Source organism: Leucoraja erinacea, chromosome 37 (genome assembly GCF_028641065.1).
Source record: "Leucoraja erinacea ecotype New England chromosome 37, Leri_hhj_1, whole genome shotgun sequence".
NCBI lineage: Eukaryota > Metazoa > Chordata > Chondrichthyes > Rajiformes > Rajidae > Leucoraja > Leucoraja erinaceus.
Genome location: NC_073413.1, coordinates 1,890,943 through 1,908,434, shown reverse-complemented (window position 1 = coordinate 1,908,434; position 17,492 = coordinate 1,890,943). Strand labels below are relative to the sequence as shown.

The 17,492-nt window shown below is 38.4% G+C and overlaps 1 protein-coding gene across 6 annotated transcripts in view; it reads left to right on the top strand.

Annotated features, from left to right (window-relative positions):
• The window catches only part of LOC129713749 (putative RNA-binding protein Luc7-like 2), a 57,399-nt gene that overhangs the window by 25,223 nt on the left and 14,684 nt on the right, over positions 1-17,492 (top strand). For all 6 annotated transcript variants that reach the window (XM_055663024.1, XM_055663023.1, XM_055663027.1 and 3 more), the window contains 5 exons: positions 1,461-1,559; positions 3,870-3,980; positions 10,288-10,431; positions 12,260-12,298; positions 15,693-15,869. In XM_055663024.1, the coding sequence (XP_055518999.1) occupies positions 1,461-1,559; positions 3,870-3,980; positions 10,288-10,431; positions 12,260-12,298; positions 15,693-15,869 (570 nt within the window). The remainder of the gene's footprint in view (positions 1-1,460; positions 1,560-3,869; positions 3,981-10,287; positions 10,432-12,259; positions 12,299-15,692; positions 15,870-17,492) is intronic.

Genomic DNA, 17,492 nt, shown 5'->3' with positions numbered 1-17,492 from the left:
GTTAAGCAGGTTTCAGGCTTCCAAGGCCGCCGTTGCTATGTTTTGTTCTGACACAGAAAACAAACTCTATAATTAAGCAGACTAAATCGGATCAGTAGTGAGTTAACTATAAATAATTTATGATGCTTTAAGAAGAAACAACGCATCTTCATTTAAAATAAACTTGCAACCCATGGTTTTTGTTTTAAAAGTTACTGGAATATTGTAGAGGGGAGGGCAGGGGCATAAGCTTGGCAGATGAAACTTTTCCCTTTTTTTTCAGATATAGTACATTTTTGCTCATCCTACACTTATTGTTCTGGAATATTCACTATCCAACACTAACCCGTGTGTAACAGATCTTAATTCACCGTAGATATTCTCATTAATTTCCTATTCCGTCTCAGACACGTTTTTTTCCAAAACCTATAGTTGATTTATCATTATATTTCAATTGTTTATCTGATGGTCAGTGCAAATCAAAACTTTCAGGCCACGTGCCTCCAACTCTTCCTTCAACTTACAGCCCATCCAGCCATCTCATTCATCTGGAGAGTAATTTGTTGTACTGTATACACCAAGCTTATAAATGACCGTACTCTGATAACAGCCCACAACATCTGCTAAAGATAGCTTCATATTATCATGATGTGCTCAGAAACTAGAACAAATGTTAGACAAATGTTTATTCAATTAGCTGGCTTTAACATCATTAAATACAAGTGAAACTTGTAACATGGAAGTGGCTGCAGCTTTTGGAAGTGCAGTTGCTTGTTAAACTATTCTCACATGAATATTTTCCTCTCATTGTGGGTGGCTTGTGCAACTTACTGGGGTTCGGAGCTTCTGGGGGTACTGTCTGTTCCGCAGTTCGAGATTTATTGTGCATATTTCTACCTTTTCAGGATACTCGTTACTGTTGGTTTACCCAGTTACAATTAACCACATATGAGCTATTCTGCAGATTTTATGACATTTATCGTAGCTCATTCCACTCCTAACATTAATCAGACAGCTTTCTGTGCAAGAATGACCTTTAAATTGAAGCAGAGCATTCTCTATTATTGTCAGGCCATTATCTGTGAGAACTTAAAATTCGTACATCCGACATATTCGATAATCCAACACATTGTAACACACTGTGACAGATTAACAAGAAAGGATTTGCCTGTCGGAAGCAAGAGGCCTGTACTGTCACCCAAACAATTCCCTCATCTTTAGAGTGTAAATAAGGAACTTGTGTAAAATAACTTTATGATGTGTATTGATAACTTACCACTTGTTTTGCTGTGCAAATTTCTCTATGCCGAGTCCTTAAATCATTTGCTGCTTTAAATGTAGCTGCAAATGGTTCCTTATATTTGATTATAACCACCTATTATTTTCTATTGTCTCTTTGGTGCGGAACAGTCTAGTATTTTTGTTTCCTATTTAATATTGATTAGTTAGTAATACAAAAAATATTCTCCTATTTCCTACAGCGAATGGACCTTGGAGAATGCACAAAGGTTCATGACCTTGCACTAAGAGCGGACTATGAAATTGCCTCCAAGTTGAAGGACCACTTTTTTGAAATGGATGTAAGTAGTCATGTGATTAATTGGTACAAACGTTATGAATAATGTTTATTTCTATTTCTTAATGTGTGTTCCTATTCCACGTCAAGATGAGAAATCTTTAAAGTGATTAAAAATTGCCAACTTCCATTTCCAATTAGGGTTTCAGTTTAATTTCCTTTTTAAAGAAAATATGTTGTGTTCCAAATTATAGACTACTTAGCTAATTTGTTGGAATAATTTAATGAAACCCAATATACTGCAAGGATAATAGAGATCTCAGTAGACCTTGTACAACTGCTCTCAAATTCAGCAGAAACTGGTATTGATATCACAACCTTGCTCAAACATGCTGTACACTACAACATCATTGGTATTTGCCAAGAGTTGTTGAATCTCACAAAGTAGATCTTTAATGTTTTTTTCCATTAAGCAACATTTTTGTTTCAACATCTAAGCACAAATGTTCCCTTTCAAAATCCTAAAAATATAAATCAAATCACTGCCCAGCATTCTGTATTTTAAGGATTATAACATTAGTTGATAGCAAAGTTTAACCTATGGACATCTAGTGAATCTGCAAATTAATCCTTTTGAAAGTTAATTTATACTCTCTCGAAGGTGCAGTGTCCAGACTTGTGCATAGACTTTTAGATGTACTCTCTGGCTGCTTACAGTTGAAGCCAAACTGTGCCCTTTTAACTTTTCTACGAATAAAGGCTAAACATTTTAAAACCATTGCTTGTTTTTTTGTTTTTTTTACCCAAAGTATAATAAATTCACTTTAGATCATCATCATCATAATACCAAAACTGAATTTGCAGAAACAGTCCAGACCCAAAACATCACCTATCTATATCCTCCAGAGATACTGATTTTTAAATTTCTAATAACTGAGTGGGGCAGGCAGCATCTCTGGAGGGAATGGACGGATTACTTTTGGATTGGGACCGTTCAGACTGACTGGAGTGGGAGGTAAAATCTGGAAAAGAGAGGTGGAATGGGGCAAAGCCTGCAAGCGACAGGTGGACAGAATGAGGAAGTGACAAAGGTTAGAGGTGACAAGGAGACAAAAGGATGTCGGATAAGCAAAGAATTGAAGTGTAAAGACAGGGAGGGATATGAGTGGACGGGGACTGGGGTGGGTAAAGATCGGGATAAAATGGAAATGCCTGACTCGTGGATGGAAGATGAGCGTACAGAGAAGGAGAAGTGACTGGAATGGTGAGAGAAGTGTGTGCACACTAGGAGGTGGGAGGGGGCAGAGCAAGGAGAGAGGGTGTGGGGATATTCACTGCTCATACTGTTGGGCTGTAAATTGGCAAGACCATATGTAAACTAGGTGGCCGCTCCATTGAACAATTGCGCTATGTCTACCAAGGCCTACTGCAGCTCCCTATTGCTAGCCATTTTAACTCTCCTTCCTATTCCCATACCGAACTTTCTGTCCGTGGCTTTTCCCATTGCCAGAGTGAGGCCAAATGCAAACCGGAAGAACAGCACCTGATATTCCGCTTGGATTACTTACAAACCCTGTTGATATAATAAATATTTTGAGATTTTCTTTTGACGATTTAGTGATGTGGAGCAGTAATTGAATAGACCTGTTTCTGAATCTGCCTTGCTTGGCAACGGATTTGTACATATTTGTTGTAGAAATTAGTTCTTGGATGCTGGTGAATTATATTTGTGTTGAACTATTTGCACAGATACTTTTGATTATTTCCCCGCATTCTGTCACCGTAACAGGATATGAAATACTTTGAAATAGGAAGCAAAATGCTCAACAGATCAGGTAGCATTTACAAAAAAAAAGAGACTCTTCATGTTTCAAGTTAGACTGTTGCTGAAACTGTGAACCAAAGATATAGTATTGACATTGTGTTTTCCAGAGAGTGGTCTTAACGTTGTTGAAAACACTGCACAGACTATAGGCAACTACTATTTATCCATTCATATTAATGCAATTGTCTCCCTCAAAAAAAAAAAACTACTTTATTCCTAATATCACTTTCCCAAGCTTGGCACTCAATCACGGAGCTATCCACATCAATAAACTAGAGATCAAACATTGATTTATTGTAAAATCAGTAATGGTGCAACACTATGGTCAAGTATTCGGCCGTTGGGATTGAACCAAACTTCATCCACATACATTTTGAAAATTCTTAATTTTATGAAACATACATCTCCTCTCCAAATCTGTACACCTCCCTTTCTCGGCCTCCCTTGACCTCTATTTAAGCGTGTTACAAACTTAATCATTGATCCCGAAATGTCCTAGATATAAGTTGATTGCACTTCCAAGACTAACTATTGTCTCCTCCTCTTAAGGCGATGGATCACTTGCAGTCATTTATCACAGACTGCGACAGAAGAACCGAAATTGCAAAGAAACGGTTGGCAGAAACCCAAGAAGAGATCAGTGCAGAGGTGGCAGCAAAGGTACGATCCATACTATTCACTAATAAACTCAGGGGGTTAGCTACAAGGTGGGATGGTAATGAAAGGAGTAATATAGCAATTTTCATGTATGGACAGCAAATTACTGGCATCAAGTAAAATTAATGTAAACATTTCTTATATTGCTCAGTTTATCCCTGTATCTTGCATTAATTTTTAATTCTTCTGTAGTTCTATACATTTAGTTAATATATACTGACGTACAGTGGCTTGCAAAAATATTCATACCCCTTGAACTTTTCCACATTTTGTCATGTTACAACCATAAACGTAAATGTATTTTATTGGGATTTTATGTGATAGACCAACACAAAGTGGCACATAATTGTGAAGTGGAAGGAAAATGATACATGTTTTTCAAATTTTTTTACAAATAAAAAACTGAAAAGTGTGGCGTGCAAAAGTATTCAACCCCCTTTACTCTGATACCCCTAAATCAAATCCAGTGCAACCAATTGCCTTCAGAAGTGACCTAATTAGTAAATAGAGTCCACTTGTGTGTAATCTAATCTCAGTATAAATACAGCTGTTCTGTGAAGGCCTCAGAGGTTTGTTAGAGAACATTAGTGAACAAACAGCATCATGAAGCCCAAGGAACACACCAGACAGGTCAGGGATAAAGTTGTGGAGAAGTTTAAAGCAGGGTTAGGTTATAAAAAAATATCCCAAGCTTTGAACATCTCACGGAGCACTGTTCAATCCATCATCCGAAAATGAAAAGAGTATGGCACAACTGCAAACCTACCAAGACATGGCAGTCCACCTAAACTGACAGGCCGGGCAAGGAGAGCATTGATCAGAGAAGCAGCCAAGAGGCCCATGGTAACTCTGGAGGAGCTGCAGAGATCCACAGCTCAGGTGGGAGAATCTGTCCACAGGACAACTATTAGTCGTGGACTCCACAAATCGGGCCTTTATGGAAGAGTGGCAAGAAGAAAGCCATTGTTGAAAAAAAGCCATAAGAAGTCCCGTTTGCAGTTTGCCACAAGCCATGTGGGGGGACACAGCAAACATGTGGAGGAAGGTGCTCTGGTCAGATGAGACCAAAATTGAAGTTTTTGGCCTAAATGCAAAACGCTATGTGTGGCGGAAAACTAACACTGCACATCACCCTGAACACACCATCCCCACTGTGAAACATGGTGGTGGCAGCATCATGCTGTGGGGATGCTTTTCTTCAGCAGGGACAGGGAAGCTGGTCAGAGTTGATGGGAAGATGGATGGAGCCAAATACAGGGCAATCTTGGAAGAAAACCTGTTATAGTCTGCAAAAGACTTGAGACTGGGGCGGAGGTTCACCTTCCAGCAGGACAACGACCCTAAACATACAGCCAGAGCTAAAATGTAATGGTTTAGATCAAAGCATATTCATGTGTTAGAATGGCCCGGTCAAAGTCCAGACCTAAATCCAATTGAGAATCTCTGGCAAGACTTGAAAATTGCTGTTCACAGACGCTCTCCATACAATCTGACTGAGCTTGAGCTATTTTGCAAAGAAGAATGGGCAAACATTTCAGTCTCTAGATGTGCAAAGCTTGTAGAGACATACTCCAAAAGATTTGTAGCTGTAATTGCAGCGAAAGGTGGTTCTACAAAGTATTGACTCAGGGGGGCTGAATACTTTTGCACGCCACACTTTTCAGTTTTTTATTTGTAAAAAAATTTGAAAACCATGTATCATTTTCCTTCCACTTCACAATTATGCACCACTTTGTGTGGGTCTATCACATAAAATCCCAATAAAATACATTTACGTTTGTGGTTGTAACGTGACAAAATGTGGAAAAGTTCAAGGGGTATGAAAACTTTTGCAAGCCACTGTAAAACAGAGTAAATGCACCTTGATTTTATCCGTCTCTAATTGTTCGTGCAACTGCAAAAAATTATTCATCCGTCATCCTGTGTTGAGGAGGAGACTTCCTCTGCAGTCAGTTCATTAGTTTGGCTTGTTTGAACTCAAAAATTGTTTATTTTTAGCTAATCAATATCTTTGTTTGGATTTTTACTATTTATTAATATTTATTAATAAAGCTAATGACTTCAGAGATGTTTACTTTTTTTACGGCCTGATAACTCCCCTTTTAAATATGCCGATCAATTCAAGGAAAACTATTTTGTGAGGTTGTCCACTTTGTGAGATTATCCACTCTGGTGGCAAGAACAGGAAGGCAGATTATTATATGAATGGTGTCAGATTAGGAGAAGGGGAGGTGCAACGAGACCTGGGTGTGCTTGTACATCAGTCATTGAAAGTAAGCATGCAGGTACAGCTGGCAGTGAAGAAAGCCAATGGCATGTAGGTCTTCATTGTGAGAGCTTTGAGTTTCGGAGCAAGGAGGTTCTACTGCAGTTGTACAGGGCCCTGGTGAGACCGCATCTGGAGTATTGTGTGCAATTTTGGTCGTCTAATTTGAGGAAGGACATCATTGCTATTGAGGGAGTGCAACGTAAGTTCATCCTGGAATGGTGGGACTGATGTATGATGAAAGAATGGGTCGACTGGGTTTGTATTAGTTGAAATTTCGATAGATGAGAGGGGATCTTATAGAAACATATAAAATTCTTCAAGGATTGGACAGGGTAGATGCGGGAAAAAGCTCTCGATGTTGGGGGAGTCCAGAACCAGGGGTCACAGTTTAAGAATAAGGGGCAGGGCATTTAGGACTGAGATGAGGAAAAAACGTTTTCACCCAGAGAGTTGTGAATTTATGGAATTCTCTGCCACAGAAGGCAGTGGAGGCCAATTCACTGGATGTTTTCAAGAGAGAGTTAGATTTAGCTGTGTGGGAAGGAACTGCAGATGATGGTTTAAATCGAAGATGGACACAGATTGCTGGAGTAACTCAGCGGGACACGCAGCATCTCTGGAGAGAAGGAATGGGTGACGTTTTGGGTCAAGACCCTTCTTCAGAGTTAGCTCTTGGGGCTAAGGGAATCAAGGGATATGGGGGGAAAAGCCGGAACGGGGTACTGATTTTGGATGATCAGCCATGATCATATTGAATGGAGGTGCTGGCTAGAAGGGCCGAATGGCCTACTCCTTCACCTATTTTCTATGTCTAGGTTTCTATTCCAGGGAATAAGTTCTTAGATCACAGTCAGAGTGCAGGATGGGCAATTACAGTTTGGTAAAATGCCATGATGGAATAGGGTTGGGTTTACTCCATTACAGCACCACCCTGCATTACAAAGGGTTTGTGTTCCCAGAGAACTGTCCATATTGTAATTTTCTCTCATGCAAATTCTGGTAAAAACGTACCAAAATTTGTTGTTCCTTTTGCCATTTGTGTTTATTTATTTTGTACGGGCAAATTTCGATGATCCGAACTGTCATAACACGCACGTACACTGTAGTTCTCCCATGCTAAAGACAAAAAAATGTTTGGGTCCATTGTAATGCAACATTTTTTATATTAAAGAAAATGAGTAAACTATAAATTTACAAAACATCTCCTTTGTCTCTTTAAATTAAAATGTATTTATTCCTCTAAGAAACCACTTTTAAACAAATTTTCAAGCAACCCTCATTTATGGTAAACCCTAGCATTAATGATTGTACTTGTCGTACAAAATCACACATCAATGACGTCTCCTTTCTGATTAGCAGGACGTTAATTTTTGTGATGGCACAATTAATGGAAAGTGACGATATAACCATATAACAATTTAACAATTACAGCACGGAAACAGGCCATCTCGCCCCTACAAGTCCGTGCCGAATGTCGAGTTGCGTTAAACCCAAGGGGGTTGATACTGTTAAATGTAAACTGAAATATCATAGTTTTGTTTTAAGTCATGAAATCTCTTCAATTCATTCTTCAATTCATTCTTCAACAAATATCATTCGGCTATAAGTTTGATAATTAGGTACAAAAGCTTATCCTCATCCTCAAATTAATTTGAAGGCTGCTGTCAAACTTGGACGGGTAAACAATGAACGTTCTACTTTTGTCCTTCTCGTTGAATGATACTGATCCCCAGTTGCAATATGAATAATATACCTTCCCTTCCTGCTTCACCAGGCGAAGCTTCATCGTGATTGGTATTTACTGAGCCCAGTGTAGAAGTCTGCTCTCACAAAAGCTGCTTTAAAATGGAATGCAATTCTGGTCCTCAGTTTATTATCTAGCCAGTAGTCATACCAGAAAATGATTATAATGAGAGTTACAAATGAGTGGGAATGGTAATGAAGAATGGTGGAGCCCAATATCTTGTTAATAAAATTTGTGTTCAAATGTTTTGCATTGTTTTGAGTTCAGCCGTGTTCATTGAATGTTAAACAGGTACAGCACAGAAGGAAGCTGTTCAACCTGTTGGCTTACACTTACTTCTGCTTTTCGTTCATAACTCTTCATCTTTCTCCAGTAACATTCCTCCTTCCTTTATCAAATTAACATTCATCTTATCATCAGTTTCAATTTATGATGAGATAGGCCATTATAGATTCAACATTTCAGTGAAGGGAAGTTCTCATCCTCCATCGAGATATTTTTTTCAGGAGAGTCAAGAGTATTTCCATGTCCTCTGTACCAAAACGGAACTACAGAATTCTTACGTGCAGTAGCACAACAGGCTTGTAACACAGTGCTCAATAGATAGCATGATAAACAAGCCAAACTAAAGTTTAATAAATTTAAAAAAGCCTAATATAGTGCAAAACAAACCTAATGCTGCTCCATATTCCCTAGTCTGTCTTTTATATTTAAAATAAAATGCAGAGAAATAAACTGAACTGACTTGGGAACCATCTCTTCAAACTTATCTCAGAATGTCCTTTGAGCACAAGTGCATTTCTGTCTTTGTCACTGCCAATTCTTTATTTGTCCTATTACTCTCCTTCAGCTGCTGTGGCTTCCACCCACATCCCAAAGATGTGCTGGTGGTTAGATTAATTGATTACTGGATGGTTAGACACTGAGGATGGGGACAGGGAATGGGTATATATGAGAGATTTGTTTACAGGGCGCCAAGTGGGGGTACAGAAACTTGAAAGCATGAACAACCAGGCTCTTCTGTTATCAGGCTTCTTCCCTTCTGTTACCAAACATCTTATGGTCCTTTCACCTCTAACCTTGGATCTTGTGGGATTGATGCACAACAATGCTGAAAACTTTATTCTTCACTCGATCTTCCGCTTTAATCTATCTATTGTAATTGAGTTTGACAATTGCATTTAGGTATGGTATATGTGATCTGTTTAGATGGTAGGTAAAACAAAGCTTTTCACTGTACTTTGGTGTACATGACAATAATAAACCAACCTATCTGAAATGGAATTCACAGCATTCTCTGATTCTTGCTGGCCAGAGAGCTATCACCTATACGGTATAGTATAATACAAAATTAGGAATCATTCAATCACTTTGATCTTATTGCCCTATTGGGATTTCATTAATGTCTTTGCCGTTCTAAAGCTATACATCGATCCTCAGCCTTATCAAAAATCCATTCATCTTTGTTGCAGACAATCTGCTGATCCTCGTTCCATCCACAACTTTCCAGTTCTTGATCATGGTTCACAATCGCCTTGTTGACCTGCGAGTTCCTGTTTTATCCGACTTCCCTTAATTATATTAAAACATTAAACCCCAGTTCTCCAGTACTGCTGTTTAATTTATTGAGAACTGATCAATGTCTGCCCCCTATAGCCTTGTTTCTTTCAGCAGCCTTTAATGCGTTTTAAATTATTTACTAACTTTCAGCAATTATTATTCATTTTAATATATTTTTTCTTTTATCTTTCCATAAATGCCTTCTCATTTAATGCTACTATTGCATCATCTGCTTTTGTCATTAATTTGTGTGATTTTAATTTTCTTCACGTATTTTCCACACTCTTGCACCTGTTGTTATAATAAGCATCGCCTTTCTATTGAAATGTGCTTTTGTTATCCAGTCACATTAGCTTTGGATGCAGTAACATTTCTCTTTAGAGGTTTACGCCTATTGTGTATCCGAGCTATCTCTTTGAATTTGCACTGTTAATGCTTTACTCTCGGGTGACCATTTCAAACATATCTAGGCTGTTTCTTAAATCAATCTCTCAAAAAAATTTAATCTTCTAATGGTGATTTACATAATACCTCCAGCTTCATGCCTAGTTTCTAGAGTTTTAGAAAATGATGATCTCACTGTGGGAAGAGTAAATTGAAATGTACGGTTTACAGATGACATGTTTTTATCTTTAAAAGAAAAAATAAATATGTCATGGTGCTTACTTCATGCTGAAGGTTTGAAAATAACATGCAGATGTGAAAACTATGCTGAAGCTATTTGCCATTTCTCATAGGCTGAGCGAGTTCACGAACTAAACGAGGAAATTGGAAAACTGCTAGCCAAGGCAGAACAGTTGGGAGCTGAAGGAAATGTTGAAGAATCCCAAAAAGTAATGGAAGAAGTTGAGAAAGCAAGAGCAAAGAAGAGGGAAGCTGAGGTAAGGATGAAACATGTATTGCTGGTAGCTTTATCCTTCAGTTTAACGTTTTTTCTTTATTGTGTAAAAGTGTACAACTCACCCACTTTGAATTTTGTTCCCCACGGGAAAAAAGCTTCAATTTGAATGATTTTGATTAAATTTTCCTTTTATTTTTTTATATATATATTTGTGTGTGTGTGTGTGTGTGTGTATGTGTGTGTATATATATATATATATACATACACACACATACACATATATATATATATATGTATATGTATTTATGTGTATATATATAAAAAATAAAAGGAAAATTTAATCAAAATCATTCAAATTGAAGTTTACATATATATATATATATATATATCAAATATATATATAAATACATACATACATATATATATATATATTTATTTTTTTATTTATTTTATTAAAGGCACAATTTGAAATGTAAAAGATCATTTAAATTATTTTCAAGGTCTTTTCAAATTTTCCAAAAATTTGAATTACAAGCTGTAATCTAATAGAAGAAAATGTACCACCAAACTTGCTAAAACTTACTTACTTCCCCGTTGAATAATTAAAAACATTTGAAAGTTATTTTGGATGTGCTCTGTTTAATTAGTTGTGCCTAAAGTCAATCACAAGAAGCCCACATCAGTGATCATTATTTCTGAGAACAGAAGTAGTTTGTCGCTCGTCCTCAACCTAGAACAACAATGTTGACTCTCGGTTTTCAGTTTTATTCCCATGCAGATTGGATTTCATTTCCCCTGTTCTCTCCCAGTTATTCACAAAAACTAACTTCTCAATTGAAGCTCTATTTTCTCGAGTAGTTTTAATTTTGGATGATTGGCTTTTTTCACAAAAGCTTGTGACAAGGGATCTTGGCTTTATACTTGTATATAAATTGTGTGTGCGTTAGGCTCTGTGTGTTTGGGGTTCTCTGTATTAAGTAGTTTAACAAAGATGACACTATCTCCTGGGAACATGCTTTTGTAATTTGAAAGTTAATGACTATTTCCTTTAGTGATCAGCATTTGCATATAAAAAGGAATACAAAACCATTGTGCCTCTGTAAAGAATTCCTGAGAAAGTAATGCTGCTTGAGGTTTTGTATAAATGAAGCTTACAGGTTTAACAACACTACATCCTACAAAACCACCTATGTCATTAAACGTGAAGGACTTAGGAGTTTTAGAAACAAAAGGCACCATTTGATGGTTCCAGTATTACAGGAAGGCACAACAATAACTAACGTAGCAGGCTCATTCAGCCAACAAGAAATCCACACAATTGAAGGTCACTTTATAGTGTAGCTACCTCTGACAGCTTAACACTGAGGGTTGAGGACTAAGGGATGAGTACCTAGTCTGAAGAAGGGTGTCGGCCCAAAGCGTCACCTGTTCCTTCTCTCCAGAGATGCTGTCTGACCTGCTGAGTTACTCCAGCACTCTGTGTCTGTCTTACTGAGGGTTCTCCCTTGTTTACAAGTGGGTGTTGCCTGTACTAACCACCATCCGTTTTGCATGGGTTGGGCACAAAATAATTCAAAGTGAGTGAATACCCACTGAGAGAACCCTATTTGAATTATGTTCCAGAAAAATGCTAAATAAGTTATTTTAGTGCCATTTAAGCTTTATGATGTGTGCAAATCGGGGAAGATAGTCAGCCATGTATCTCCCTTGCATGCCCAATGTTGCAAGTAAAAGTGTAATTGAAGGCTACCCTGTTTCTTAAAAAGAAATGATAAATCTTGCATGTTAAATCAGTCCTATCGAGTATTGTGGAGAATAAGGATGTGTTGAGAAATCTAGCTTGTAACATTGTATTTTTGTATCACCAGGGGGACACCATTGCCTCTCCTTCCTCCAGTGCATTTTGGGTAGGTTGACCATCACTGTGGCTGACTTGTGCTCTGTAATTGTATATATTCCACACAATGTTGACGTAAAATGACAGATCAAATGCGTTATGTTATAATCATTCTAAGAAAAGGGTACAATTTGTATTTAGTAAAATCTGTTGCCAGATTTTTGCTGCCATTGATCAGATGCTTCTAACAGACACATGCATACATAGATGTTATGTAAAGAATACCAAAGTCAAGGTCTTGATGTGTGTGCGCGTGTGTCTGGCATGTATGGTGTGCTTAACAAATAATCTAAAAAAAAATTCAGTTTAGATTGCAGTTTACAGCTGAATCTGCAAATATTTCATCAAACTGAACTAATGTGACATGTCAACACTTTATCTTGCATTTGATTTGAGATTACTGAGCTGCACCCTGACGCAGCAGGTAGAGCTGCTGCTTTATAATGCCAGAGACCTGGGTTCAGTCCTGACCTTGGGTGGTATCTGCGTGGAGTTTGCATGTTGACCACGTGGATTTCCACCCACATCCCAAGGACGTGCAAGGTTTGTTGGTTAATTGGCCTCTGTAAATTGCCCTAATGTGTAGGTCGTTGGGTAACAAAGAACTAATGTGAACGGGTAATCAGTGGTCGATATGGACTTGGGGCCGAAAGGCCTGTTCCATCTGTGCCTCCAAACTAAACTAAACTCTTGTTGGAAAAGTGCTAATAAAAGAAGTAGGCTTCACCAATTTTACGACATGGTCAGTGCTTAGATGAACAAAGATTTCCTCCCTAAGATTTGAATAATAGTAGTGCGATCAGAAATGAAATCTAAGTTTAGGGTTTAAACTGAAACTTTTGCAGTGTAATCTGGCAAGACAATTGAGGGAGTTTGCAGTGTTGTAGATATTTATCAGATGAAAAGTTAACGTGAATCTCCAATTATTCCTTCAGAGAAGCGTAAAATATATCTAAATCCATATGAAATCTAGAAGCCTCTCCAGGTGTTCTGACATCAGTATTTTAGATCTTTATCGTCAAGTGACTACTGTATTACATTTGACTGTAATAATAGCAACAATAAATATTCCATTGGATAGAAATAGAGATCTGTTTGGGTATGAATAAAAACTTAACCAGATCACAAACAGTCTAAGCATGACTTTCCCAAAACCTTAAATGTATGGATACCCATCCATGATGCATATAGGCAGGTCCCATAGGCCTTGGATCAGGTTTACAATCTTTGCCGTGTGAATTTTTGCTTTAAAAAAAAAAAAAAGAAAGGGGAACTAAAGACAGAAAATTTGGCTGAGTACAAAATGAGAGATATCCCAAATGATAAAACCATGAAACGTGGAAATGCAAAAAAAAAAACATTCTGTAGAAGAATTTAATTAGACGTTTTTTTCTTATCCAGAATTATTTATTTTGCCTACAGCTGGTAAATAGCTGTTTAACCTGGGTGCTCATGGCCTTTCTGTATCACCTTATTTAATATTTTCGGGTTGGAACATTGTGAAGTACATAATGATCAACATAACAGACAAATGCTTGCAAGTGGGAATCCCAAGAGATCCCCATTTATTACTGCCACCTAGCAACAGTGAGGCAGCATTTTTAGTAGGAAATTATCTATTGTAGTTGCATTACATTTGATTGGTTTGTTCCCATGTTTTATCTGAGTTTACCGTGATTGAGCAATTTGTTTTAAATCGGAATACAAGGTAAGCATTTAGAGCACGAAAAGAGATCATGAAACACATGATTTAAGCTGCCTATTGGAAAATAGCAAGATGATGTATAATTGTTTGAATCTAATATTTGGGTCACTCTAAATGAGACATAATAACAATAAAGCAATGCTCTAGCATTTTTTTGCAGCATTTCCCAATAAGAGAAATATATCACAATGCCTACACGGATTTTATCATGCATTTATAATTAACGTAGATAAGGTGTCTTCTGTACAGATATAGGCCTCTTAGGACAAATATATATATATATTTTAATTTAGATCATTCAATAGACAATAGGTGCAGGAGTAGACCTTTCGAGCCAGCATCGCCATTCAATGTGGTTATGGCTGATCCTCCCCACTCAGTACCCCGTTCCTGCCTTCTCCCCATATCCCCTGACTCCGCTATTTTTAAGAGCCCTATCTAGCTCTATCTTGAAAGCATCCAGAGAACCCGTCTCCTCCGCCCTCTGAGGCAGAGAATTCCACAGACTCGCCACTCTCTATGAGTTCCACAGACTCGCCACTCTCTGCGAGTGAACAGGTATTGGCACAGTACTGCCAAATTTAATAATTTTAATGTCACAATTAATTATGACATAGCAATGCTGACAATACTACAATTACAGTCTGAAGAACGTTCCCAACCCGAAACGTCACCTGTCCGTTTTCTGCAAAGATGCTGCCTGACCTGATGAGTTACTCCAGCACTTTGCATAATTTAGTGTAAACTGGCATCTGTCGTTCCTTGTTTCTAAATGCTGACAATATTGTTCCACTCTCAATACTTGTTTGTTTTATTTATTTGAGAGGGTTATATTTATGAGATGTCTTAATCTAAGTTCACAAATGATAGGAGCAGAATTAGGCCATTCGGCGCAACAAGTATACTCCGCCATTTAATCATGGCTATTCAATCTTTCCCTCTCAACCCCAATCTCCTGCCTTCTCCCCATAACCCCTGACACCGTACTAATCAACAATCTATCTATCTCTGCCGTAAAAATATCCATTGACTACACAGCCGTCTGTGGCAATGAATTCCACAGATTCACCGCCCTCTAGCTAAATAAATCCCCCCTCATTTCCTTCCTAACGGAACATCCATCCGGGCATGTGGGAAGTAGAAAAGATGCAACAAGATAAACGTTCAACATTCATTTGGCACTGCTGCCTTGAGATTAATTCTGCTTCCATGATATTGTTATTACTTATCACAACAAAAGAGGCCTTGCAGTCCATCAAGTCATTGCCACTTTTCAGATTAAATCCCATTTCCTCAATTATTTTCCCTGCACTCTGTTCCCTCTCGATGCCCATTTACTCCATCCTAATTCTCCCACCTGCATAAGGGATAATTTACAGTAGTCAATTAACCTATCAACCAATATGACTTTGGGATGTATGCAGAAACTTGAAACTCTGCCACGGTGTCGGTGGATTTGCAAAGTCTACCCAGACAGAACAGGTAGTTAAGTGAAATTCTGCATGGTTCCTATCTGTTCTTTTTTTTTTTTTTAAGCGATATTTCATGATTGAGATTTAAATGCAGCATAACTTAACGCTCTGCTTTGAAAAGGAGTTTGCATCCGACTAGTCAGTTTGGTAAAGATGATCTCTCTTGCTGACAACAAATCCGCTGAAGTAGAGAATGTTACACGGCTTGTCCTTGTTTCCTTTTGCAGGAGGTTTATCGGAATTCCATGCCAGCCTCCAGTTTCCAGCAGCAGAAACTGCGGGTCTGTGAAGTGTGCTCAGCATACTTGGGTCTTCACGACAATGATCGACGCCTTGCCGACCACTTTGGTGGGAAACTTCACCTCGGATTCATTGAAATTAGAGAGAAGCTGGAAGAGTTACAGGTGAGGACTCTGGCCATTTTCTAAACTCTGGATAAGCGATTGTGTGTGGGTGGGGGGGGGGGGGGGGGGGGCAGGGGGTGGCGTGAACAAAGGGGGGAGGGTGCTGACTCGCGCGGCGGCGGCAGGCAGAATATAGGACTATTCGGTGAACCTTTGTAGCTTTGTCAGCTCCAGAAACGTGGCGACACTTGCAACACTTGGGTACTGCCTTGGTGAGATCTGCTATGATTTTACCAGGCGGCATGCTAAATAACAGCGAGTACAGAGAAGGTTCACCAGACTGATTCCTGGGATGTTAGGACTTTCACATGAAGAAAGACTGGATAGACTCGGCTTGTACTCGCTAGAATTTAGAAGATTGAGGGGGGATCTTATAGAAACTTACAAAATTCTTAGGGGGTTGGACAGGCTAGATGCAGGAAGATTGTTCCCGATGTTGGGGAAGTCCAGGACAAGGGATCACAGTTTAAGGATAAAGGGGAAATCCTTTAGGACCGAGATGAGAAAAAAAAATTTCACACAGAGAGTGGTGAGTCTCTGGAACTCTCTGCCACAGAAGGTAGTTGAGGCCAGTTCATTGGCTATATTTAAGAGGGCGTTAGATGTGGCCCTTGTGGCTAAAGGGATCAGGGGGTATGGAGAGAAGGCAGGTACAGGATACTGAGTTGGATGATCAGCCATGATCATATTGAATGGTGGTGCAGGCTCGAAGGGCTGAATGGCCTACTGCTGCACCTATTTTCAATATTTCTATGTTTCCATAAAGCATTTCATGGTGCCGATGCACATGTGACAATTGAATCATCGCTTTAAAGGAAGCTAGTGCCCACTGATCTTTCAAAGGTTCATCCTGTTGATAGCTGTAGGATTAGTGGAGTTTTGCTCTGATAATCCAACACCCTGCCGATTATGTGCTTTACTGACAGATTTTCTGGACTGTTGGATTTTTCGCCTGTTGATAATTATTTTTTAAAAGTTGCACAGCTGTATCATAAATGTTCCAGTGAACCAGGGTAAGTTCAATGGGGATGCAGAACAGGAACATAACAAGTTTAAAAGGATTATGAGAACAGGGCTCCCGTGAGTAAAAAGGGCGGTTAAGAAAGATTTCAATTAGGTTAAAAGAAGTGCAGGAACAGGGCCCAGGTGTGTTTAAAGTTTGCAATAGCGTTCAGGATCTCCAAACAATCTGATAGCAGATTGATGGAGTCTTAATGTCGTTCAAACGGGGATATTTGAGCCAGATCATTGCTCTGTAATTAGTCCAATTTAATAGGATTAGAAATGTCATTGCAGGTTCCAAGATATTTTCAATTCAATGTGAACACTAATATTGAATGAGTAATTATAGTACAGTGAGCTGGGAACATACTATAACTCTGGTACTGCCAATACCAGATAATATGAGTCCAATTAAAACATTGGCAGAACAGGGGAAGAAAAAAAACCTAGAAGGAAAAAGGAACATTCACTTCAATTTTAGAAATTCAAATAAAAATGATAAATACACAAAATAGAATTATAGTAAGATAGCCAAATAGAATTGCAAAATATATTTTTTTGTTCCTGTACTCATTTTAACCTCAGTGGAATCTCTTTCTTCAGAACCCTTTAAACTCACCA